The sequence below is a fragment of the Mustelus asterias genome, chromosome 8 (genome assembly GCF_964213995.1).
Source record: "Mustelus asterias chromosome 8, sMusAst1.hap1.1, whole genome shotgun sequence".
Taxonomy (NCBI): domain Eukaryota; kingdom Metazoa; phylum Chordata; class Chondrichthyes; order Carcharhiniformes; family Triakidae; genus Mustelus; species Mustelus asterias.
The window spans coordinates 36,532,612-36,558,274 of NC_135808.1; the positions used below are offsets into that span (position 1 = coordinate 36,532,612).

Consider the following 25,663-nt stretch of genomic DNA (forward strand, 5'->3'; position numbering starts at 1 on the left):
AGGTTCCCAAAACCTGCCATACTTATGCTTCATCCTTCCAGGAGTGTGCCGGTCCTGAATCACTATCCACTTACACTTGAAAGCCTCCCACATGCCAGATGTTGATTTGCCCTCAAACATCTGCCACCAATCTATATTCTTCAGTTCCTGCCTAATATTGTTGTAATTAGCCTTCCCCCAATTTAGCACCTTAACTTGAGGACTACACTTATTTTTATCCATCAGTACCTTAAAGATTACTGAATTGTGGTCACTGTTCCCAAACAGCTCCCCTACTGAAACATGAACCACTTGGCCGGCCTCATTCCCCAATACCAAGTCCAGTATGGCCAGTTCCCGAGTTGGACTATCTACATACTTTTCAAGAAGCCCTTCTGGATGCTCCTTACAAACTCTTCCCCATCCACGCCCCTAGCACTAAGTGAGTGCCAGTCAATATAGGTGAAGTTAAAATCTCCCACAACAACCCTGATACTTTTACACCTTGCCAAAATATGCCTACATATCTGTTCCTCTATCTCCCACTAGCTGTTGGGCTGCCTATAGTAAACCCCCAATATTGTGACTACACCCTTCCTATTCCTGAGCTCTAGCCATATTGCCTCACTGTATGAGCCCTCCAAGGTGTCCTCCCACAGAACAGCTGTGATATTCTCCTTAACCGTAGTGCAACTCCTCCACCCCTTTTACATCCTCCTCTATCCCGCCTGAAATATCTGCATCCTGGAATGTTAAGCTGCCAATCCTGTCTTTCCCTTAACCAAGTCTCTGTAATGGCAAAAACATCATAGTTCCAAGTACTAATCCAAGCTCTAAGTTCATCTGCCTTACCTGTTACACTTCTTGCATTGAAACAAATGCACTTCAGTCCACCAGACCCTCTTTGATTAGCAACCACACCCTGCCTGCTCTTCCTCTGAGTCTTCCTGGCTCTACACTCTGGTTCCCCTTCAGCTAATTCACCTTTGCTTTGACGCAGCCAGCTTTGATCGATGTGGGGATCCTCTATCAGCACCGAGCCTGTAGGTCATTCCTCACTCCGAAACACTTTTCTCCATCAGTTTCACTTCTGCTGATACAAGGGACGTAGACGTCTTTCACAACTTCAAGACCCGGGTTCAATTCCTGTCTTGGGTGACTGTCTGAATGGAATTTACATATTCTCTCTGTGTCTGTCTGGGTTTCCTCCGGTTGCTACAATTTCTTCCCACAGTCCAAAATGTGCAGGTTCGGTGGATTTGTCATGCTAAGTTGCCATTTAGGCCGGAATGCTCCAAAATAAATTCTAAGTGTTGAATACGCGGGAAAACTGGAGTAATTCACACTGGTTTTTTCAGTGAGAGTTGAGAGAAGAAACTCCCACAATCTGTGCCCTGGGTCACTAGAGTGAATGTCATTAAAAACTAAGAGGCAGGGCCTATCCCCGCTGCGCAGGTTCAAATCAGCTTGCTGAGCGGTCACAGCACATGCGCCAATCTGTCAATGTTGAGATTGACACATGCTCAGTGGCCCAGCACTGCTGGCCTTGCGACACCCACATTGCCGGCCCTCCGACACCCAACGGCCTGATCACTGGCCTCCCCTCTTCATTCCCGGGCCAGCCTCGAAGCACTCCCTCCCGGCCCACCCCATTCTCTGGCCTCCGCCGCCTGATAGTTACACCTACCCCACAGCCCAACCCCCTTCCCCACACAGTGCCCACCCCCCATCCCCCAGCAGGCTGATCCTCCCCCCACTGGCTACTTCCCCAAATCGCTGGCCTCGCTTCCTCCCTCCCCCACCGATCCTGACTGCAGAGTGGCAGTGGGACTTCCCACTCCCACCGATTGCTCCCTAAGCTCTGCCCCATCAGGCCACGCCCCCTTGGCATTGATCTGTGCCCGTTGGGCAGTGCCAAAGTGCCCCCTGGGCAATGGCATTTTGCCCCTTGGGCAGTTCTGGGGGCACAGGCTGGCACTGCCAAGGTGCAATGCCTGGGGGCACTCCCAGGTGCCCACTCCTTTGGGGGGCCCCCGATTGCCCCTTCACTGCAGTGGGGTCAAGCCGCTAGTTCCCCGTTGGTGGGGAGCTCCCGTAATCCCCACTGGAGTGAACCACTCTGGTGGGGAACGGGGGGTGGGGGGGAGCGTGGTGCAGGGGGGAAGAGATGCAAGCGGGCTTGGAGACTTCAGTCCCGGGCCCGTTAATTGTACTTAAAATAAATTAAAATTGGCATGCAAATCCTTTCCGTTCCTCCCCACTGATTTCTGGTGCGGAGCTGACACCGCCAGAAATCCAGCGCTGTGAGGCGCTATGCTGGTGGCAACAGGCTGGCTGGCTGCACTGAAAAAGTAGCGCAAGATGGGAGAATTGCCCCCTTCGTGTCCAAGGATGTGAAGGTTTGGTGAATTTGCCATGGGATTATGGGGATAGGTTGGGAGGGTGGGCCTGGGTAAGATGGTCTTTTGGAGAGTTGGTGCAGGCTCCTTGGGCTGAATGACTTCCTTCTGCACTGTAGGGATTCTATGGTTCTATGGTAACCAGATACAAAGCCAACACTGATGCCTGAAGTTCAAACGAGTTAGCACTTTAAATCAGAGAGGGAAACATTCTGTGCACATCCTTGGGACTTAACCCCTTTGAAACTGAATTTAATACAATAGAAATATTAGAAGCTATCATTAATGGTTTGGTTAGCAATTCTCGTCTCTGAGCCTGAGAGTTGTGGGTTTAATTCTCACTCCAAAGTCTTGAACTCTGATGCTGACACTCCAGTGCAGTACTAAGGGAGTGCCGCACTGTCCGAGATACCATCTTTCAGATGACACCTGCCTTCTCAGGTGAATGTAAAAGATGCCATGACACGAAGTTGCAGAAGAGCAGGGGGGTTGTCTCTGATGTCATGGTCAATATGTATCCCACAACTAATGTCATAGAGACAGATTATTTCATGATCACTATCATCTTATTGTTTGTGGGAGCTTGCTGTGTGCAAGTTGGCTGTCACATTTACTACATTACAACAGTGAGAATGCCTTTAAAAGCACTTAGTTGGCTCTAAAGCGCTTATGGATGCCGTGAGTTTATGAAAGTTGATATATGAATGCAAGACATTCTTTCTTGGGGAAATGTTCTGCTTCCTGTGAAGTGGAAATTCTAAACCCATTGATGGAGAAAGTATATCAGCCACAGTGACATTGACTAATATACAGTGTAGAGGATTCTTACTTAGGCCCCTGAGGATTTGTGAATAAAGACACAGCATGCTGACAAATCAGGTTGTTTGGGTCAATTAAAAAGGTGAATTTATTGTGGGCTATAAATCTATACAGAAGATTGATAAAACAACACAATATTCAGCTTACACCAAACATTGAATCAAAATGACTCCAGATCTTTCCCAGAATATTCAACTAATCTTGGAAGAGTACAAGGAGAACACATCACACCGTTATTACATTGAGGTATGATGGACTGAGAGAACTCAGTTCTGTAGAGACTCACCCCCATTCCCTCACTATACTCAGGATAGTAGTCCTCCTAGACAAGAGTAAAAACATTACACATGGTATTAATCAAACAGCTGTCACCTGAAGAGGATCTGTCTATAATTCAAATCACCAACTAAAGCAGGGTCCGATTCTACCGCATACCCACTCCTGAGAGCTGGCTCACTTTACTAACACACACACACTCACAACAGGGGAAATCCTCTCAGAATACTATAGACAGAAGTTTATATAAAATTCCTGGTTTTAGTGGGTTCCCAGTTCCGATGGTCAGACATAACTTTAGTCAGCTACAAATTGTAGTATCTGGTCGTCAGTTTAGATCTGGCATGGAAGTGACCGAGGTAAATAAGTTTCTCATCGAGATGGTTTTAATATTGTCACCAGAGGGAAGTTGATCTTTGATGAGGTGAATAGTCACTCTCAGGTAGATTGTAAATCGAATGGGGGTTATCACACAGCCTTGCTTGACACCAGTCTGGATATTGTTTCAGATCTCCCACTCAAGAGAGTTACAATCATATCATCATGAAGCAATTGCAGGTTTCTATTTTTCTATCAACATAATGAAAAGCTGGTCTCCACTAGAGATCCCGAGGGAACACCGCAGTGCACATCCTGACAATCAGTGAATATTCCCTTCATTTTGACTCTCTGTCTCCAATCGTAGGACATTATCAAATACCTTTTGGACGCCCATATGGACAAACCTCCATAGATCCTTCCAGCATGTTAATGATCTCCTCAAATTGTTTTATGACATTGATCATCTCGATTACAATGACCTCCTATACAAGAATGTAATAACAGGTGAAACCACCCAGAGAACATGATGAACAAAAGAACATAAGAAATAAGAGCAAGAATAGGCCATTCAGCCCTGACTGCCTGCTGTCCCATTCAATATGACCGGGGCTAATCTTCTACCTTAATCCTACCCTCTCATACTATCCCCATCCCCCTTATTCCCTCAGCATCCAAAAGTCCATCAATCATCATCCTGAATATATTGAGTAATTGAACATCCACAGCTCCCTGGCGGAGATAATTCCAAAGATTCCGAACACTCTCAGTGAACATATTTCCCATTTCTGTCCTCATCGACTGACGTCCAATTCTGAAGCTCGAATGACAACTCTAAATGAACCTTCTGCAGAAGCAAACTTCCGAGTGTCAGTGAACGTGTGATATTTCCATTGTCACAGTCAGTGCAGTTCCATTTCCTTCACTCAGACTGGTTGTGCCATCTCCTGCCTCAAACTGAGCCCCTTTAGAAACTGTTGGAATATCTGATCTGACTGGGATGTGCAGTGTGAGGGGGAGGCTTGTCCTGTAATCACACGGTTTGACCCAGTTCTGTTAAAGAGCCTTCACTTTGATTAAACAGAGCTTGTCAAAACCTTTGGCTTCATTTTGGTGACAGTGACTTGTTGTGCTGGAATCCAGTAATAGGTTTCCACTCAGCTACATATCAGAGAATAGGGAGCTTGGAGATTGCGTTGTTTGTTTCCAAACAATGAAGTTTCATTGTTGTAAACATATACAGCAATAGGTGGAGGCCATTCAATCCTTTGATTCCGGCCCCAATTTAATTCCATGATGGCCGATCCATATCTCATATCCATTTCCCTGCTTTTGATCCTGATCCCCTGATAAACTTAGGAACTTCAGAACAGGAGTAGGCCATTCAGCCCCTCAAGTCAGTTCCACCATTCAATTTGATTTTTATGTTTACCCATCCATCCCACTTGTTTCCATATTCCTCAATCACCTTCCTAAGATAAGCATACATAGAAATATAGAGACGAGAAGCAGGAATAGCCCATTCAGCCCATCACATCTACTCTGCTATTCATTATGATCATGGCTGATCATCAAATTCAATATCCTGATCACCCCTTTCCCCCCTAGCCCATGATCCTTTTAGCGATAATTCTATACATTCACCAAAGAACAAAGAACAGTACAGCACAGGAAACAGGCCCTTCGGCCATCCAAGCCTGTGCCGCTCCTTGGTCCAACTAGACCAATCGTTTGTATCCCTCCATTCCCAGGCTGCTCAAGTGACTATCCAGGTAAGTCTTAAACGATGTCAGCGTGCCTGCCTCCACCACCCTACTTGGCAGCGCATTCCAGGCCCCCACCACCCTCTGTGTAAAAAACATCCCTCTAATATCTGAGTTACACTTCGCCCCTCTCACCTTGAGCCTGTGACCCCTCGTGAACGTCACTTCTGATCTGGGAAAAAGCTTCCCACCGTTCACCCTATCTATCCCCTTCATAATCTTGTACACACCTCTATTAGATCTCCCCTCATTCTCCGTCTTTCCAAGGAGAACAACCCCAGTCTACCCAATCTCTCCTCATAGCTAAGACCCTCCATACCAGGCAACATCCTGGTAAACCTTCTCTGCACTCTCTCCAACGCCTCCACGTCCTTCTGGTAGTGCGGCGACCAGAACTGGACGCAGTACTCCAAATGTGGCCTAACCAGCGTTCTATATAGCTGCATCATCAGACTCCAGCTTTTATACTCTGTACCCCGTCCTATAAAGGCAAGCATACCATATGCCTTCTTCACCACCTTCTCCACCTGTGTTGCCACCTTCAAGGATTTGTGGACTTGCACACCTAGGTCCCTCTGTGTTTCTATACTCCTGATGACTCTGCCGTTTATTGTATAACTCCTCCCTACATTATTTCTTCCAAAATGCATCACTTCGCATTTATCTGGATTAAACTCCATCTGCCACCTCTCCGCCCAATTTTCCAGCCTATCTATATCCTGCTGTATTGCCCGACAATGCTCTTCGCTATCCACAAGTCCAGTCATCTTCGTGTCATCCGCAAACTTGCTGATTACACCAGTTACACCTTCTTCCAAATCATTTATATATATCACAAATAGCAGAGGTCCCAGTACAGAGCCCTGCGGAACACCACTGGTCACAGACCTCCAGCCGGAAAAAGACCCTTCGACCACTACCCTCTGTCTCCTATGGCCAAGCCAGTTCTCCACCCATCTAGCCACTTCTCCTTGTATCCCATGAGCCTTAACCTTCTCAACCAACCTGCCATGTGGGACTTTGTCAAATGCCTTACTGAAATCCATATAGACGACATCCACGGCCCTTCCTTCATCAACCGTTTTTGTCACTTCCTCAAAAAACTCCACCAAATTTGTAAGGCACGACCTCCCTCTTACAAAACCATGCTGTCTGTCACTAATGAGATTGTTCCGTTCTAAATGCACATACATCCTGTCTCTAAGAATCCTCTCCAACAACTTCCCTACCACGGACGTCAAGCTCACCGGCCTGTAATTTCCTGGGTTATCCCTGCTACCCTTCTTAAACAACGGGACCACATTCGCTATCCTCCAATCCTCAGGGACCTCACCCGTGTCCAAAGAAGCGACAAAGATCTCCGTCAGAGGCCCAGCAATTTCATCTCTCGTCTCCCTGAGTGTATGGTGAATACATTCTGAAGAGATTTCTCCTCATCTCAGTCCTCATGTTTTATCCCTTATCCTCAAACTGTGACCCCTCATCTCTCAATCTAAATTTACATATTGTCAATTGACATTTCAAAGTAATGTCTATGTTTTGAATGTTGGATAAACTGGAAAGAGGAGCTCAAGGGACAATATTTGCCTGGAAAGTGGAGGTGATGTTGTTACCTGAATGTTGGGATGATGTACAGCTTGGGAGAAACATTTCATTGGTTTGTGTCAGTGGAAAGCTAGTGACAGAGTGAGAAGGGGACTGAACAGGAACTGCCCACATTGGTTGAGAAGTTAAACAGAAAGTTCCCTGACTGTAACAGAATGTAACAACGTACAGAGAAGGAGGTTTGACTTTTGTTTCTGGTCCAAACTTTACTCCACCCCAGATGGGACTAGAATCCACAATCCTGGCACAGAAGGCCAGTGTCTTATCCATTAGGCCACTGGGGCTGGACAAGATGGGGGTTTGGTGATTGTACCTTTGATCCTTGTCAAATCGCTGCCAAATTTGATGCCTTTTTGTGGGCCGGCCCTTTCTTTTCATCAACAACTAGTTTGGTTCAATTCCAAACATTCCAGTAATGAGCTGACAGGGTCTGGATTTGAATTCTGTCTGTCAGTAATTAATGCGAGAAAAGTATAAATTGTATGTGAGAAGCGAATGTCTTGCCAGAAGTTTCCTTACTTGCCCTGACTCGAAGTTGCAGTTATTTCCCAGCCCAGATTTCCAGCCACCTACTTGATCTCGCTGTCATACCTGGTCTCTACTCTCATCGTATCAATCACAGAGCGGACCATCTCTGAACACTTCCATGTATTACTCAGCGCTCACATCCCTTCCCACATTTCAGCTGCAGCTGCTTCCGTATCTGTCCCTGGAATAAACTATTCCCTAATTCACTTAACCTGAAGATTGGAGGGTGGCAAATGTTGTGCCTTAGTTTAAAAAGGGCTGCAGGGAAACGCCTGGGAACTACAGGCCAGTGATCCTCACATCTGTGGTGGGTAAATTGTTGGAAGGTATTTTGAGAGACAGGATCTACAGGGATTTAGAGATACAAGGACTGATTAGGGACAGTCAGCATGGCTTTGTGAGTGGAAAATCATGTCTCACAAATTTAATTGAATTTTTTGAAGAGGCAACCAAGAAGATAGCTGAGGGAAGTGCAGTTGATGTTGTCTACATGGACTTTAGCAAGGCCTTTGACAAGGTACTGCATGATTGGTTGTTGCATAAAGTTAAATCTCACGGGATCCAGGGTGACGTATCTAAATGGATACAAAATTGGCTTCTTGATAGAAGCCAGAGGGTGGTTGTAGAGAGTTGTTTTACAAACTGGAGGCCTGTGACCAGCGGTGTGCCTCGGGGATCAATTCTGGGCCCACTGTTATTTGTCATTTACAGTAATGATTTGGATGAGAATATAGGGGGCATGGTTAGTAGGTTTGCAGATGATACCAAGATTGGTGGCATAATGGACAGTGAAGAAAGTTATCTCCAATTGCAACGGGATCTTGATCAATTAGGCCAGTGGGTTGACGAATGGCAGATGGAGTTTAATTTAGACAAATGCGAGGTGATGCATTTTGGTAGATTGAACCAGGGCAGGACTTACTCAGTTCATGGTAGGGTGTTGGGGAGAGTTACAGAACAAAGAGATCCAGGGGTACATGTTCACAGCTCCTTGAAAGTGGAGTCACAGGTGGACAGAGTGGTGAAGAAGGCATTCGGCATGCTTGGTTTCATCGGTCAGAACATTGAATTCAGGAGTTGGGACGTCTTGTTGAAGTTGTACAAGACATTGGGAACGCCACACTTGGAATACTGTGTGCAATTCTGGTCACCCTATTATAGAAAGGATATTATTAAACTAGAAAGAGTGCTAAAAAAAGACTTACTAGAATGCTACCAGGACTTGATGGATTGAGTTATAAAGAGAGGCTGAATAGATTGGGACTTTTTTCTCTGGAGCGTAGGAGGTTGAGGGGTGACCTTATAGAGGTCTATAAAATAATGAGGGGCATAGACAAGGTAGATAGTCAATATCTTTTCCCAAAGGTAGGGGAGTCTAAAACTAGAGGGCATAGGTTTAAGGTGAGAGGGAGAGATACAAAAGTGTCCAGAGGGGCACTTTTTTCACACAGAGGGTGGTGAGTGTCTGGAAGCAGCTGCCAGAAGTAGCAGTAGAGGCGGGTACAATTTTATCTTTTAAAAAGCATTTAAATAGTTACATGGGTACAATGGGTATAGAAGGATATGGGCCAAATGCGGGCAATTGGGATTAGCTTAGAGGTTTTAGAAAAAAAGGGGTGGCATGGACAAGTTGGGCCGAAGGGTCTGTTTCCATGCTGTAAACCTCTATGACTCTAACTGCGCTTTCCAAATCCCAATGGTCTCGGCCTTTGGGCCTCTGTTCAGCATAAGATTTCTGCAGCTACTGATTTACTCCTCCCCACCCTCACCTCCACCTGAGATGCCCGAAAAATGAATAAAACCATTCCCCTCTCTCATCCTAACCCTTTCCCTGGGTAGAGACGTCATATCCACTCCCTTCAGACCAGGAGACACAGAGTTGAAAGGTTCTGGTGGACAACTGGTTTCACCATCCACTGCCAGTGGACATCCAGGGAGTTTAGATGGAGCTTGACTCTGTATCTAACCCGTGCTGTACCTTCTCTGTTTGGTGGGACAATGTGAACGTGGAGAAGTTATTCCATCCCCATTTTAAATGTGGAGAAGTGATTCCTTCAAATTATATTCCAGTGTTTTCTTAAATTTGATGAGGTTTTCTGCCTCTATCACCCTTTCAGACAGTGAGTTCCAGACCCGCATCACCCGATGGGTGAAAAAACTCAACTCCCCTCTAATCCTTCCATCAATGACTTTAAATCTCTGCTCCCTGGTTATTGACCTCTCTGTTTAGGGTATTAAGATTGAAACAATCCCATCAGCTGCCTCTGCCACTTCCCTCCCTTTCACTAGCCTGTCTGGACAAACTTCCATTAATAGTCCCCCCTACCAGAGCCCTGAACTCATATATTCTCTAGTTTCTCTCCTCTCTACCCTCATGTCCTTTCTGAGTTCATCTAGTTTATGAGACCCACCACCTGTTCCCTCACCCCTATTCTCACTAAACTGCTGATCACCAACTTCCCCTCCTGGTCCCTACGTTAGCCAATATTGTCCACGGTTCTCTCTTAAGATGTTGTCTTGCACTTTAAATCTGTTATCACCCCTTCCTCAAAATAACAACGTTCAACACATCCGTCTTTGCAAACGCCCTGTCCCAAATCCAATCTCTCTTTCCTCTCCAAAGTCCCTGAATGTTGCCACTTCCCAGGCCTTGGAAAGGGACATGGGGGTCAAGGAAAAGGTGAGGGCCAGGGGGAAAGGCGGGGGAGGGGTGGGGGGGCGGGGGGGGGGGGGGGGGCAAGCATGTGTTGTGATACCAGATGAATGATGATAGGCCAGCAGGGAGGTCTGCCGAGAAGTGAAGGGTCAAGTCATGAACTCAGTAATAGAGTCAATCTTTCATTCCCTCCCTCCCTCCCTCCCATGTCCCTCTCTCCTGTACATGTGCTGGTCCCACCACTGCACATCATCGCTGCCTTGGATGCTGTGGGTCTTCCTCTTCTGATCTGCGGTCAAACACATCCCAGGCTCCACATCCCACACTGATGTTGTCAGTTTGAAAGCCTCCGAGGATGAAGAATGTTATTCCCACACTAGAAATCTCTGTCAAACATTTACTAGGGGTAACTGAGACAGCAGCTGCAATAAGTGAGGTTTTATTCAGATGGGACAATGACAAGTTTAAATCCCCTCCTGATCTGCTGCTCAAAGTCGCCTCCGTTTCACCGGTCAGTTTCCCAAACTTCAGGAAACTCCTGTTACTCCAGAAATATTAGGATTGGCTGTGAGAGACGTCAATCAGAGAGCCCACCCACTCTGCCCATTCCCTCCTCTTCCTCTTTCACAGCTGCTTCACTTCCTGCAGGGACTGAAAACCAACTAAGATGGTGAGTGTAGTGTGTCTAATTTGCCAGCACAACTCGAGTTTATGGTAAATTGATAGCCCGTTTTTTACTCCATCCAACTGCCTTTTCCATTGCCCTCACGGTGGCTGGGATGATGGGGTTTGAACGGAGGACAGAAAGTAGCCACGTTGTCTGCTCGTAGTCACTGTCCACTGTCCCTGCTGGAAATAGAGGGTGTGTGACAGTCAGGTGAGGAAAAAGAAAGGACTTGCATCTAACCCCTACACAGGGGAATAGCAGACTGGCACTCACTGTGGAACAGTCTCTAACTGAGGAGTCAGCCCCTTCAAGAAAGGAGGAGAGGAAGTTGGGGGAAATCATGTTTCCTTTTCCTGTTTTACAGAAGGATTGCACCGTACTACTCCAGAGAATACAGAGAGGATAGACACCGCAGATAGACCCTGACCAGCACCCAAGAAACAACTGCGGGAAGCTGTCCAGTTCCTTCACAGCATTGTTCAACGCAGAGAAGGTTGAGCAGTGAAATCAAGTGGAAACCAGTCAGGTCAGGAGAGCTTTGACATATCATCAGATCTGAAACTGGTCAGTGGTGGGGAACCTTACATCAGAACCAACATTTCTGAAAATTTGGCTGTGTGTGATTGGTCAGGGTGAGGCTGCGAAGAAGTGTGAGTGAGTTCCAAGTGTGATGAGAGTTTTAATCATTCAACGAACCTCATAAATCACTGACTTATTCCAACAGCTGAGAGGCTGCTCAAGTGTGAATTGTATATCGGGGACTCCACAGGTTCATAAGATCTTCTGAGGTGCATTTGTTACAACTACTGTTACCACAAGGGCAGCCACATGGAAGGGAAGCCATTCAGATGTGATATTTGTGATAAATGTTTCATGAATTCTATGAAACTCCTGAGGCACCAGTCGATTCACACGGGGGAGAAACCATTCAAGTGCAAGTTTTGTGACAAATCATTCTCATGGTTATCGAGCCTCAGTGAACACCAACGCCTTCACACCGGTGAGAACCTGTTCAGGTGTGATGTCTGTTCAATGACTTTCTACCGAAATTCCCATCTTCTATCACACCAGAGGATTCATACAGGAGAGAGACCCTTCACATGCGAGGTGTGTAACAAATCATTCTCGGAGACATCGACTCTCCGTAAACACCAACAAACTCACACAGGGGAGAAGCCATTCAACTGCGAGGTATGTGGTAAATCCTTCTCGCGGTTGTCAAACCTGCGTGAACACCAAAGCATTCACACAGGGGAGAAAGAGAAACGCTTCAAGTGTGATGTTTGTAAGATGGCTTTCAGCCGACCCTCCCATCTTATATCACACCAGAGGATTCACACAGGGGAGAAACCCTTCACATGCGGGGTGTGTGACAAATCATTTTTGTGGTCATCGGCCCTCCGTAAACACCAACGCCTTCACATAGGAGAGAAACCCTTCCCATACAAGGTACGTGACAAGTTATTCTCAGACTAACTGGCTTCTGCATTCATTGGGCTATTCACATATAAGGTACGTAAAAAATAATTCCCTGAGTCATTAACCCTGTGCACAGACCCATGCATTCATACCGGTGAAGAACCATTCATATGCGAGGTGTGCGACAAATCATTCTCATGGTCATCAGAGCCCCATGGACACCAGCACATTCACACTGTGGCTCACCAGTTTCCCTTACACTAAGAGTTGTCTGCGTTGTTACTCTCCAGTGCACACACAACGTTGCTGTCCTCCCAATGCACTGTCTGGCTCAGCAGTGTCTGTCTCCAACCTCTCCCATCATGGCGGCACAGTGGCACAGAGGACGGCACTGCTGCCTCACAGCTTCAGGGACCCGGATTCAATTCCAGCCTTGGGTGACTGCCTGTGTGGAATCTGCATGTTCTCCCCATCCTCCGTCCCATTAACAATTCCACTGCGGCGATCCTGGGGTAGTCCTATAGTCGAATAAAAATTGCCCCAGTTTGGTCTCTATGGATGCTGCAGATTGCTTTTTCATGCGTTTGTTCAGCCAGTTCATTCAATGATGAGTGATAGTGCGTTGTCCTAGTGTTTGGTTCCATTGGAAAGCATGAAGGTCTGAAACTCAGTGTTTATAAAGGCAGTGATGTTGTCAGAGACCAGGATTTTAGGTATTCTGTGCAGAAACTTTGTCATAGTTTCTTAATGGTAGCATGGGAAGTGGGGGAGCTCATGCAATGTATCTCCACTATTTGGAGTGTGCGTCAACCATAATTAAGAGCTTAAGACCCATAAAAGGCCTGGTAAAGTCCACATACACACACACCCAGGACCTATCAGGTCACTCCCATGGATGTAGGGAAGCTGGGGGTAGTTTTTGATTATCTTGGAATGACGCACACTGTCTGACTAAGTCATTAATGTCTGTGTCAAGGCTGAGCCATACATAGCTACTGGCTCGCATTTTCATCTTCAAAATCCCAGAATGGCCATGGTGTAATGCCATAATGATTGGACGTCACTCTGGGCAAAGGAACAACCACACAGGAACCCCAGAGGATGATGTCATCATCAACACTGAGCTCATCTTCTGTTAAGTCATGTTTCATTTCATCTGAGGGCTGTCCTTTGGATCCCTCATGTAGTATTCCTTATTTTAATTTAGATAGGACTTGGTCCTTTTGTGTCCAAGTTTTGATTTGCCTTGCACACAGCGATAAGGTGTCTAGAAAATTGAGGGTCATCATGACCTCTTCCACAACTGATAACGATGCCGGGTTTATGGGCAACGGCAGATGCATCAGCATTATGGTGGCATGGTGGCACAATGGTTGGCTCTGTTGCCTCACAGTGCCAGGGACATGGGTTCGGTTCCGCCCTTGGGTGACTGTGCGTGTTGAATTTTCATGTTCTCCCCATGTCTGCCTGGATTTCCTCCAGGTGCTCCGGTTTCCTACCACAGTCCAAAGATGTGCAGGTTAGGTGGATTAGCTAAAGTAAATGCATGGGGTTGTGGGAATAGAGCTGGGAGGTGGGCCTGGGTATGATTTTCTTTCAGAGAGTCGGTGCAGACTCGATGGGCTGAATAGCCTCCTTCTGCATTGTTGGGATTCTATGATTCTATCCAAGTCCCGGGGCGTGCTCCAGGAGATATTCATAAGCCACCAGTAACAAGGCCCAATGCTGTATCCAGGCAATGTCTTCTTTACAAAGTTTCAGCAATGCTTTATGATCGGTTACTATGATGAAGCAGCTACTGTAGATGTATTGCTGGATTTTTTTAAAGCCAAAGACAACTGCCAACCCCTCCTCCTCGATCTGGAAATATCTTCGCTCAGCGTCCGAGAGGGTCCTAAATCCTTACGCAATTGGCTTCTCTGTTCCATCTCTCCAGTGATGTGACAGTACTGAACATACCCTGTAAGGGGAGATATCACATGTCAGGATGCGTCCTTTTTGGGGTGAAAATGGGCCAGTAAATTTGAGGGCAAAAAATTTCTGTTTAAGCCCTTTAAAAGACTCCAGCTGCAGCACCCCCCCCCCCCCCCCCCCCCCCCACCCAGACCACCTTTGATGTTTCCATAATCGGTATGCAAGAGGTCCAGCAAAGAAGCTAAATTAGGAATAAACTTCCCGTATCAATTCACTAACCCTATGAAGGATATCAATTCAATGGGTGTTCCTTGGAGTTGGCATCTCCTTAATGGTCCTCACCTTGTTATTCACTAGATGCCATCCACCTAATCGCCCAAATAGGTCACGACATTTGCTTGGAAGATATGTATTTCCCTTTTCAGGTACACCCTGACTTTCGAGAGTCACCATAAGACCTCTTCCAGGTTTGCTAGGTGTTTGGATTCCAAAGTTTCCATAACCAAGATATCGTCCAGGTACACTGCTACCTGAGATAACCATTGAGTATGTTCTCCATGGCCCATTGAAAAATGGCACATTCAGACAAGACCCTGAAGGACAAGTGAGTGTACTCATGTCAGCCTTAGTGTGTTTTAATTGTCACACACTTTTGGGAAGGCTCATCTCATTCAAGTTGCAGATACGCATTGCCCATGTCCAACTTCGTAAATGCTTCACCCCGAGTTAACCTGATGTACAGGCCATGGGTGTCCGTCAAGTCCAAAGACATGCTGGTCAGGTAGATTGGTCATGCTAAATTGCCCCTTATTGACCCGGAATTCGTAGGTTAGAGGGATTAGCGGGCTAAATAGGTGGGATTACGGGGATAGGGCATGGATGGGATTGTTGTCGGTGCAGACATGATGGGCTGAATGGTCTCCTGCACTGTAAACTTTCTATGATTTCTAAGTTTAGAAATCCTATTGACAGTGAGCTTATAGTCTCCACGAAGTTGACTTATCTGGTTTAAGGGCAGGAACAACAGGTGCAGCCCAATCTTTTAATTGTACGGGTCTTATGCCCAGCTTTTCCAGGTGTTCCAGTTTCGACGAGAACTGGTCTTGCTCCAAAATAGTTAGGCATAATGTCGCGGTCAATGTACATCTTAGCTTTGGCTCCCGTTATTTTTCCAAGTCCTTCCTGGAAAACTTTGGAGTACTTATTGATGACTTCGTACAGTCCCCCCGCATCCAGCCTGAAAATTTCCAGCCAGTTCAGTCTCAATGTGTTGGAGCCAGTCTCTCCCCATGAGGCTAGATTCTTGTCCCTGGACAGTGATGAGTAGAAGTCGAGCTGACTGCTGCCTGTCAGTCACCAGGGTCGCCATGGTGCACTTTATCTGCAATGGTTACCCCAAGTAGGTGGCAAGTCCGGCCTTTGTGCTTTCTAAGTTCAGGAGCTGAATACCAGCCTGGAGGTGATTATAAATCTGCTCCTTGTTCATCTGGCAGTAAGGATAAATCAGTTGCAAGCAATACCAGAGTGTGGCAACTAGGGGATTTTCACAGTGACTTCATTGCAGTGTTAATGTAAGCCTACTTGTGGCACTAATAAATAAACTTTAAACTTTAAAAGAACTAACTTCTCAAAGTAAATCAAAGAAAAAGGTTTAATAAAAAAACTTCATTACACCAACACTCAGGCCACACTCCGAGCCACACAAGCTCCCCACAATCCCCCATCTGCTTTCTGTTTATACCTCAGTTGGTCCCTCACAGCGTGCTACCATTGGTTACATTATAACAGATTCTCCTTTTCTTCAAATTAATTTTAAGTAACCATCCTCCAGTATTAACAACTTAACAGGGGTGGCTTGGTGGCACAGTGGTAAGCACTAGGGACTTGGGTTCAATTCCGGCCTTGGGTCACTATGCAGAGTCTGCACGTTCTCCCTGTGTCTGCGTGGATTTCCCCCCGGGTGCTCTGATTTCCTCCCACAGTCCAAAGATGTGCAGGTTAGGTGGATTAGCCAAGGTGAATGCATGGGGTTGTTGTCTGTAAGTGACACTAATGCATCATGAATCATCTCGTTAGACAATTTTGGTTCATTTAGGGGAAGGTAATAATGGCCTGAGCATGTAAAATGTAGATCTACATATCTTCCAAATACCACAGCCTTGTCATGCTTCAAATTGATAGTCATCTGGGCTTTTTTCATGACAGACCTGCTTAATAACAAAGGTATGTCACTGGAAACAACATCCATTCTTATGAACAAGCTGATTCCTGCAATTATACAGGGGAGTACCACCCTTTTGGAAGAAGTTAAAGTATTATCATCTACAAATCAAAAACAGGTGGACCTGTCAAATTCTTTAACTTTCTTTCGGCCATTCTGATCCACGGACCCTAAATAGCAATTTAGACAATTGTTGCCACATACAGTTGATGTACATCCGCTATCCAACACTGCACAGATGAAAGAGTCAATCATCAGCACAATCATTATTGGGTTCAATTTTTCTGTGACCAAAACAATGCCTTCATGGTCCTCAGCTTCATGACTGTCAGTTTCTACATATTCTGTTTCGTGTGTAGCTTCAAAGACACTCCCCAAAAAAATTCTAAGTGCTGAATTGGCGGGAAAGATTGTGTAATTCATGATCGTTTTTTCAGTGGGAGTTCAGACTCGAATCTCCAACACTGTGCACTGCAGAGGCCACAGTCGAGAATATCATTGAAAGCTTGGGGGGGCAGGGCCTATTCACGCCAGAGTCTGACATTTTCGGGTCTCTGTGCATTCTCAGTGGCCCCGAACTGTCAGATTGCAGTTTGCTGGATTGCTGGCCAGCCCGGACCCTCACACTGCTACTCCGACACTCCCATCCACGGCCTGATCATGACCCCCTTCCCCCATGACCATTCCCAGGCCACCCTGACCCCCCTCCTGACTTGGAGCACCGCAATCTCTAGCCGCCCCCCGCAATAACGATCCCCACACCCCCACAGAAGGCAGACCCCCTCCCCGGCAGGCCACCAGCCCCTCCAGCCCATCCTGATTGCTGGCTTCCATCCAGCTCAGACCGGTCCTATCTGCAGAGCGGCAGCAGGACCCCCCACCCCCACCAATCACCCCTTAGGCCCCGCACTCTTGGCACTGCCCGATGCCCAGGGGGGACAGGCTGGCACTGCCAGGGAGTCCATGCCCAGGGGGCACCACCCCTTGGGGGGGGTCCCAATTGCCCCCCCTTCACTCCAGCAGGATCTCCTGCTAGTTCCCCGAACATGGGGAGCTACTGTAAACCCGACCGGAGTGAAATAATCCTGGCGGGATGGGAGATACTTCCGGGCCCGGAGAATTCAGTTCTGGGCCTGATAATGATATTTAAAATAGATATAAATCACTTATCTTGTCTTCCCACTGGTTTCCAGCTTGGTCCCGACTGCGCCAGCTCTCCGGCTGTGGGAGACGCGCATGCGTCAGGAATGGATGCGTGAATCCTGCAAAATGGCTGACACGTGCCTCTCCCAAACCAACATGCCAAAAAACGTGCGCGTCGGGATGGGAGAACCGGGGTCACAATTTCTTCTTTTTGGACAATTCACTCTGTAGTGATGTAGTGATATGGAAAAACAGCGATTTACCATCCCTTTACCATTTCTACGATTTAAACGTCTTTTAACACCCTCCCAAATCTCCATTAGCAACCCAGTTACATCAGGTTTCAGTGTCAGATCTATTATTCGTATACGACAGTCTGTTTAGGGGCCTTCATGTACCATTTAGTCGAGCACGCAGCTGAGCTGCCAGCGAATCCTCTGCTCTGGGCGCTATGGTTTTCCGATCTGAATTGAAAAAAGTGGCAGGAAATGATTGCTTCCCGAAAAACCTTTTTAATGATGTTATCATTTGATCAAAGAGGGGCTTAAATCGAACTCCGGTCATCACCAGAAGACTATTCATCTGAGACAGACATGCACAGTCCAACAACTTAAAGGCCAATACCACATCTGGAATCTCCAAATTAAATTTCATTAGCCTTTATGAAAGGCTACTGAAAAACTTTAAATTTAAAATTTACATCTTGTAAAATTACACTTAGCACATCAGATGTACAAGTTTCAAGTATCATTTCAAACATTATACAAGTTCAAAAGTATCCCAATGCAGTCTATTTTTTTATACAGTTTATTTACAAGCACTCACCACAGTGGATGACTTACTCCACTGTTTCCATTTATTACTAAGACATAAATATCCATGTAATACTTACTTTCATGTGCCCATTTAGGACACATATAGCCCTTATCGAATTCCATGATATATTCCTTCATGGACTGGTTTTCTTGTCTTCTAATCCTGTCAAAAATCACTCACTCTTCATAATTCTTTTTGATAAAACTTATCTAGATATTTCAGCAGTAGATGTAACCGTTCTTTATTTAGAGCATCTACAATCCAGTCAGAAAACATTTTGTTTCTTATCTTGCATCCAGTGAAGTGATAAAGCAAAAGCCATACCTTGCTTTTTCTTGGTATTGTAGTAACACGGGTCCACATTTCCACTTCTGCCTTCAATTGCCAGTATGGTTTTGCGTCCAAAAAGACAGGGGTTCAATCAAACGATGTAAGTTTGCTTTTACCTTCTGCCATGGTCATGTCCTGAGTCTGTAGCACCTCTTCAGGCCTTACAAAACGAACACCAAGCCACGATGTGTTTTCCTCTGCTACCAATTTTCATCCAGCAGTGAGGATACTTCAGTTGCAAGCAATAAAAGAATTAACTTCTCCAAGTAAATCAAAGAAAAAGGTTTAATAAAGAACTTAATTGCACCAACATTCAGGCCACACCCTGGCCCACACAAACTCCCCACAATCTCCATCTGCTTTCTATTTATACTGGGTCAGCTGGTCACATTATAGCAGATTCCAATGTTGGAATACATTACGACACTCCCCAATAATGGAGACCGCAGCCCCCATCTCCAATTCCATTTACAATGGATTGCCATTTACTAACAATTCCACTATTATGGGGGCAACTTTTGTCGTGGAGATACAATTTAATTGCCCCTGTTCCTGGCTGTGAGCTTACTTGCAAGGTCCCATCTGGGACGAGCCTTGGCCTTTTTTCGAAATAGCACGTGTTTTGACTGTCACTATAGCTTTGACTCGGTTGTGGTCTTCTGCAGCACTGCAATAGTCCACTGGCTGGCATCTGCAACCTTCAAGACTATGCTCCCTAGGAGTCTGAAGGCTGTGCCTGACCTTTCTTGACTGTCTGGTGATGCATCTTGGGCTCCGCCATTTTAAGGGATTCTGTGATAGTTTACCGATCCCATTGTTCTCAGTTGAAGGATGCCCCTCCCCACAACCAGAGGACACTGCTGTCTGACATCCCCAGTAGTTCCTGAGCTCCTTTCTCTGCATTCTCTAATGATACAGCTAAATCCGTGGCCTTCTTTAGATCCAAATTGGGTTCTGCTAATTTCTTTAAAGATTTTCACGTTGTTAATTGCACAGACCAATCTATCTCACAACTTGTCATTCAGAGGTGGCTTGAATTCACAGTGCTCTGCCAATTTTCGTAGCCTGGTCAGAAATTTAGTGATAGATTCCCCAAGAGTTCACCCTGTCATGTTAAAGCAGTATCACTGGAGTATTATGGAGGGTTTTGGGTCATAAAAGCCTTTAACCAAATCTACCAATTCATTAAAAGTTTTGAAGTCAGGAGTATCAGTGTTTTATTATATTGAAAGTCGGGACCCTGCATGCCGTCAACAGGCCCACTATCTCGTTTCCCCCCACCCTCCCAATATTGTTGACCCGAAAAAAGTAACACATGCGTTCTGTGTATTGGGCCCAGTCTTCTGTGCTTGCATCATAGTTTTCAAGTTTACCACAAAGAGGCATTTTTCTTCTTGGAGGGTTACTTGTCTCAACAGTAGAGATCATCCAGAGGGCAGAAAGAAATCACTTTACTCCTCATCGCCAATGTAATAATCTTACTGAGACCAGCCTTCCATCATCATCACACTTTATTTATAATGTACTCAAAGTGCTGCTCAGTGGCCACAGTGTACAGAGCAGCCCCAACATCTATTGACTGCTGGCCTGAGTGGAACCAGCCGGTTTTAAAGCCCTGGCTGCTCCTTCCCTATTGGGCGAGCCGCCACTCGCCTCATAGAGGAGCTCATATTCTGCGAGGCCCAGGGGGAGATCAATTGACAATCCCCAATGTCCATTATAACACTTGGAGATGGCGCTGACTTTGTTATAAGATTGATCTTTAATCAGAGGTCCCACTGGGTGCAGTCTGAAAGCTGTCTCCAGCACTCAGAAAATATGTCACAAGACATCACAGCAAAGATTGCACCATGATTTCTTTTTCATTTCTCCAGGTAAAGCTGGCCCATAACAACCAGGAGTGCTCGTTGACTGGAATGTGGGTCCCCTACATCAACACAATGAACGGTAGGATGCTAGGAAGTACCGAGGACCAAAAGGTTCTTGGAGTGCATGTCCAAAGACATCCTGAAGGACAGGACAGATAGGCAAGGTGGTTAAGAAAGCATGTGGGATACTTGCCTTCATTAGGGAGAGTATGATGAAGGTTTTACAATGCTCGTTAGGCCACGGCTAAAGTATTGTCTGCAGTTCTGGTCTTCACTCTAGAGGAAGAATGTGATTGAACTAGAAAGGGTGCAGAGGAGATTCGCTAAGATGTTGCTTGGGCTGGAGCGTTTCAGCTCTGAGGACAGGCTGGTGAGGCTGGGGTTGTTCTCCTTTGAGCAGAGAAGTCTGAGAGTGGAACTAATTGAGGTGTACAAAATTATATGGGACATTGGTTAGATAGGAAAACACTTTTCCCCATAGTAGAGGTGTCAATAACAAGGCCATAGATTTAAGGCAAGGAGGAGGAGACTTCGAGGGGAATTTGAGGAGAAACATTTTCACCAAGAGGGTGGTGGGAATCTCAAAATCACTGCCTGAAAGGATGGTAGAGGCGGGAACCTTCACAACATTTCAGAAACATTTAGATGAGCACTTGAAATTCCATAGCATACAAGTCTACGATCAAGTGCTGGAAGGTGGGATTAGAAATAGATATGTGTTTGATGGCGGGTGCAGACATGATGGGCCGAAGGGACCCTCTCTGTGCTGCAAAAATCTATGACTTTATCAGTTCACAACAAAGTTGTTTGGCATCCAGCCCCATGGTAACCACTGTTAGATCAGATGTGGGGATGAGTGAAGGTGATATCACAGTTGAGTGTTTAAACCATCAGGAGGAGAGTTAATTTATTTGACAAAAGATAATTTTGATTTTCTTCCTCTGACAGATACGCAGGTGTCTATGGACACATCAGATGGTGATGGAGGAGAGTTGGCAGCAGCGTCCGAGATTCCTGAAAGGGCTGATGAAGAAGGGACGGAGGTAAATACCTCACAGCAATGTGGCATGGCAGCTGCAGTGGGGGAGGGAGAGGAGTGTCAGAAGGGTAATATGTCTGATTTGGAGGGTAGTGTTGATGAGTTAAGGTTAAATATTGTGGTTGTGAAGGAGGAGGCCTGTGATGCTCTGGCTGCTGTGGTGGAGGGAAGGCGCTCAGAACTTTCCAAAGGTGAGGAACCTGCAGCTTTGGGCGCAGACATTCCGCTGTCTCCACAAGCACACGGACAGCATCAGACCCAAACTGCTGGTGAAGAAAATGAAGATGATCTAAAATTACTTAAGCGCCTACATCAGGAACAGGTTCAAAGTACGGAGAGTTATCAGGCCACTTCTAACTTGCTTCAGCAAACTTTGACTGAATTTAAGACAGATGTCAGCAAGAATCTTCAAAGAAACAATGAGATTCTTCAGCAGCAGAATGAGTTTCTGAGACAGCAGAATGAGATACAAAACCAGCATCTGCAAAGAAACAATGAGGTCCTTCATCAGCAGAATGAGATTCTTTGTCAACTTCTGCAAAGAAGCAATGAAACTTTAAATGAAATGAGGCAGATTTTGTCTCAGATTGTAGCATCTGCACCGTCTGGCCAGCAGCAGCCCAGTGCAGAGACATCTGGACATGCCTCTGACACAGGAGAGGTCACATCACGGTGATGGAGGAAAAACAGCAGGGATTAGACACTATCTCCATGACTTCATCATCCCCGTCTCCTTTTTTTATAATGAGGAATATCCTTTGGTCTCTTCATTTGCCACAACAGAGAGCCTCTCCTTGTGAGAACAATGGCAGAAAAGTCCTAAATCTGGAAGTTTGTGTGAGATCCCCTCTCATTCTTCTAAACTCCAATGAATAAAATCTTAACCGACTTAGTCTCTCCTCATATGACAGACCTGCCATCCCAGAAATCAGCCTGGTAAACATTTGCTGCACTCCCTCTACAGCAAGGCCATCCTTCCTCAGATAAGGACACCAAAACTGCACACAATACTCAAGGTGTGGCCTCACCAATGCTCTGTACAATTGCAGCAAAACATCCCTGATCCTATACTCAAATCCTCTTGCTCTGAAGGCCAATATACCATTTGCCTTCTTTACTGCTTGCTGTACCTGCATGCTTACTTTCAGCGACTGATGCGACTGATTCACTAAGGTCTCACTGAGTATCCACCTCTCTCAATTTACATCCATTCAAATAATATTCTGTCTTCCTATTCTTGCTACCAAAATGGATAACCTCACATTTATCCACATTATCCTGCATCTGCCATGCATGTATGTGCCCACTCACTCAGCCTGTCCAAATCACACTGAAGCTTCTCTGCATCGTCCTCACAGCTCACCCTCCCACCCAATTTCATATCATCTGCAAATTTGGAGATAATATATTTAGTTCCCTCTTCCAAATCATTTTCAATGTGAAGATTTGGGGCCCTGGCACAGATCCCTGTGGTACCTCACCAGTCACTGCCTGCAATCGGGGGAAAAAAAACGCATGCCAATTCTTTGCTTCCTATCTGCTAAACAGCTTTTCTTATGGTTTAAGTCAGAAACTCCAAAGTATTTTATGGAGCCCGCCTGGATCATAAGTTTTGCCTCTTGAATTTGACTAGGATAAGCATATGTTACACTTCAGGTATGAGTCAAATGACCCACGAGGGAACTTTTATCAAACAAAGTTTATTTAAGAATATAGTTAATGTGTATAGTAAGGAAATTAGCAAGAACTCTTATCAATTACAAACAAGAAACAAAACAATCACTATGATGTGTAACCCTTAACAAATATATCTAATGTGTTCCAATCAAACTAATCCAGTGGACAAAAGACCCTTTTCTCAGGTTTAACATAGCAAATACTCACATGATACTGGACTTGAGATCTTTTGGTGAAGTCTGCAGTTCTCTGGATAGACTCAGATCAGTTTGAAGTCAGAACAGCTTCCCAAAACACCAGGTACACTAGGCAGGCCACCAACACTGATTTCCCACTTCAGAAAGGCAAAACCTTGCTTTCAGCTAACCAGCAGAATTTCCAAAACCATGGAGAGAGAGAGTTCTTTTCAGCTTGATGCCCCTTCCAAAACTAAAACTCAAACTGCAGCTCCAAACTGAAAATGAAAAAAACTCCTATCACCTGACCCGCCAACCAGTTTTTTCCCGAACAATGCAGAGTCATAAACATCCCACTAAAAATAAACAAACCCCCATTTAAGCAACAATAAAAGGACATCTTCAGTCAAACTGACACCATAATGACACCAGCTAAGGCTGTGAGCTGCGAAACACTGACTGTGAGAGCTGCAGAGATCATGATTTTAAAAAACACTTCTTAAAAGTACACTAACATCACACCCTCTATCCATCTCAAGACACTATCCACAATCCCATGCACTCTAACTTTACAGAGTAGACTTCTGAAAGTTTAAATATACAACATCCAATGGTTCTCCTTGGTCAACTCTACTAGTTACATCCTCAAAGAATTCCAATGGATTCATCAGCATGCTTTCCCTTTCGTAAATCCATGCTGACTTTGTCTGATTATACCATTGCTTTCTAAATGTTGAGCTATGAAATCCTTGATAATGGACTCTAGCAACTTCCCCAGTACTGACATTAGGATCACTGGTCTATAGTTCCCTGCTTTCTCTCTACCTTCCTTTTTGAAGAACAGGCTTACATTAGCTACACTCAAATCTGTAGGAACTAATCCAGAGTCCAACGAATTTTGGAAAAATGACCACCAATGTATCCACTATTTCCAGGGTCACTTCCTTAAGTACTCTGGAATGAAGACTATCAGACCCTGAAGATTGATCCACTTTCAATCCCATCAATATCCCCAAAAGTAAGATGTCCTTTGAGATATTTAGAAATTAGGCATGAAAGTATGTTGAATATGCATAAACTCATTGGAACTCAGAGCTTATTGAAAATTGTCAAGAAAGTCAAGAGGAACTGTCAAAGGGAGCTATCCAACTAAAAAGTCATTTAAAACTCCTGCATTTATCTCTTTGAAAAAACTGGGGTGTGAGAAAATTATTGCCTTTTACTCTCTGTTGACACAAGCCTCAGGGATTGACAGGATTAAGGTGAATGAGAGCTTTCACAACCATCTATTGTCACAGTAGGGTGCCTGCCATTTCAGTTTGATTGACAGCTCCAACAGGTCATGAACAATCAGTGAGATAATTAATTTGAACTATTTTTTTGGGGGATAATTCAATTTAATAAAATGTTTGTTGTTAGAAGGAAAAATGTGATTCAAAGAATTTAAATGTAGCAATTTTTAAAAATGAATTAATGTTTTAAAAAAATAAAGTTTGCAACTGACACTTGGAACTTCATTTTATTTAACCTCAGCATGCCCGCCCATTGTGGATAATGGGAAAGTTGGTATGGGTGTAAGGGCAATGGGTGGTGGGCATGAGGTGGTTTTAGTTGACACTAAGTTGCCATAGGCTATAAAGTGGCATGTGGAGTGGGTGGGGGTAGAGGTTGGCATAGAGTATGAGGAGGCATGGGTGCGCTTGCATGTGTAAATCAGCATGGAAAATATGAGGGACCATGGTGTGGGACATGTTTGACATGGATGGGATATGGGTAGTGTGACGGGTGACAGCTGTTTTATGTTTCTCTTTCTCAAACTTCAATATTTTGTTGGTTCTCCGAGATAGGCCTTCACACTCTGCCAGCCTCCGCACTCTTGTCACCCAGCCTGACTCCCAGGATACTCCACCACTCTAGAATAAATACCCCAACCTCCAGACCCTTTCTCTCAGTTTGGGTTTGCTTCAATCAAACAGCTCAGCGCAAAGCACCGAGTAAACAGGTCTCTCAGCTGGATCTTCTCACACAGCATAAGGGGCATTTCCACACC

The 25,663-nt window shown here is 45.4% G+C and overlaps 1 protein-coding gene across 3 annotated transcripts; it reads left to right on the plus strand.

Annotated features, from left to right (window-relative positions):
* Positions 1–10,971: 10,971 nt before the first annotated feature.
* On the plus strand, positions 10,972–25,117 carry LOC144497017 (uncharacterized). 3 transcript variants are annotated; one of them, XM_078217712.1, is made up of 4 exons: positions 10,972–11,013; positions 11,375–12,459; positions 20,728–20,800; positions 21,670–25,117. In XM_078217712.1, exons 2-4 carry the CDS (start codon positions 11,839–11,841, stop codon positions 22,434–22,436), a joined length of 1,461 nt encoding a protein of 486 aa, XP_078073838.1. In that variant the 5' UTR covers positions 10,972–11,013; positions 11,375–11,838; the 3' UTR covers positions 22,437–25,117. The 3 variants fall into 3 exon arrangements, with proteins under 3 accessions (XP_078073838.1, XP_078073840.1, XP_078073839.1); XM_078217714.1 differs by having other exon boundaries at positions 11,375–12,201; positions 21,670–25,111; XM_078217713.1 differs by having other exon boundaries at positions 11,001–11,220; positions 21,670–25,111.
* The last annotated feature ends 546 nt before the right edge of the window (positions 25,118–25,663 follow it).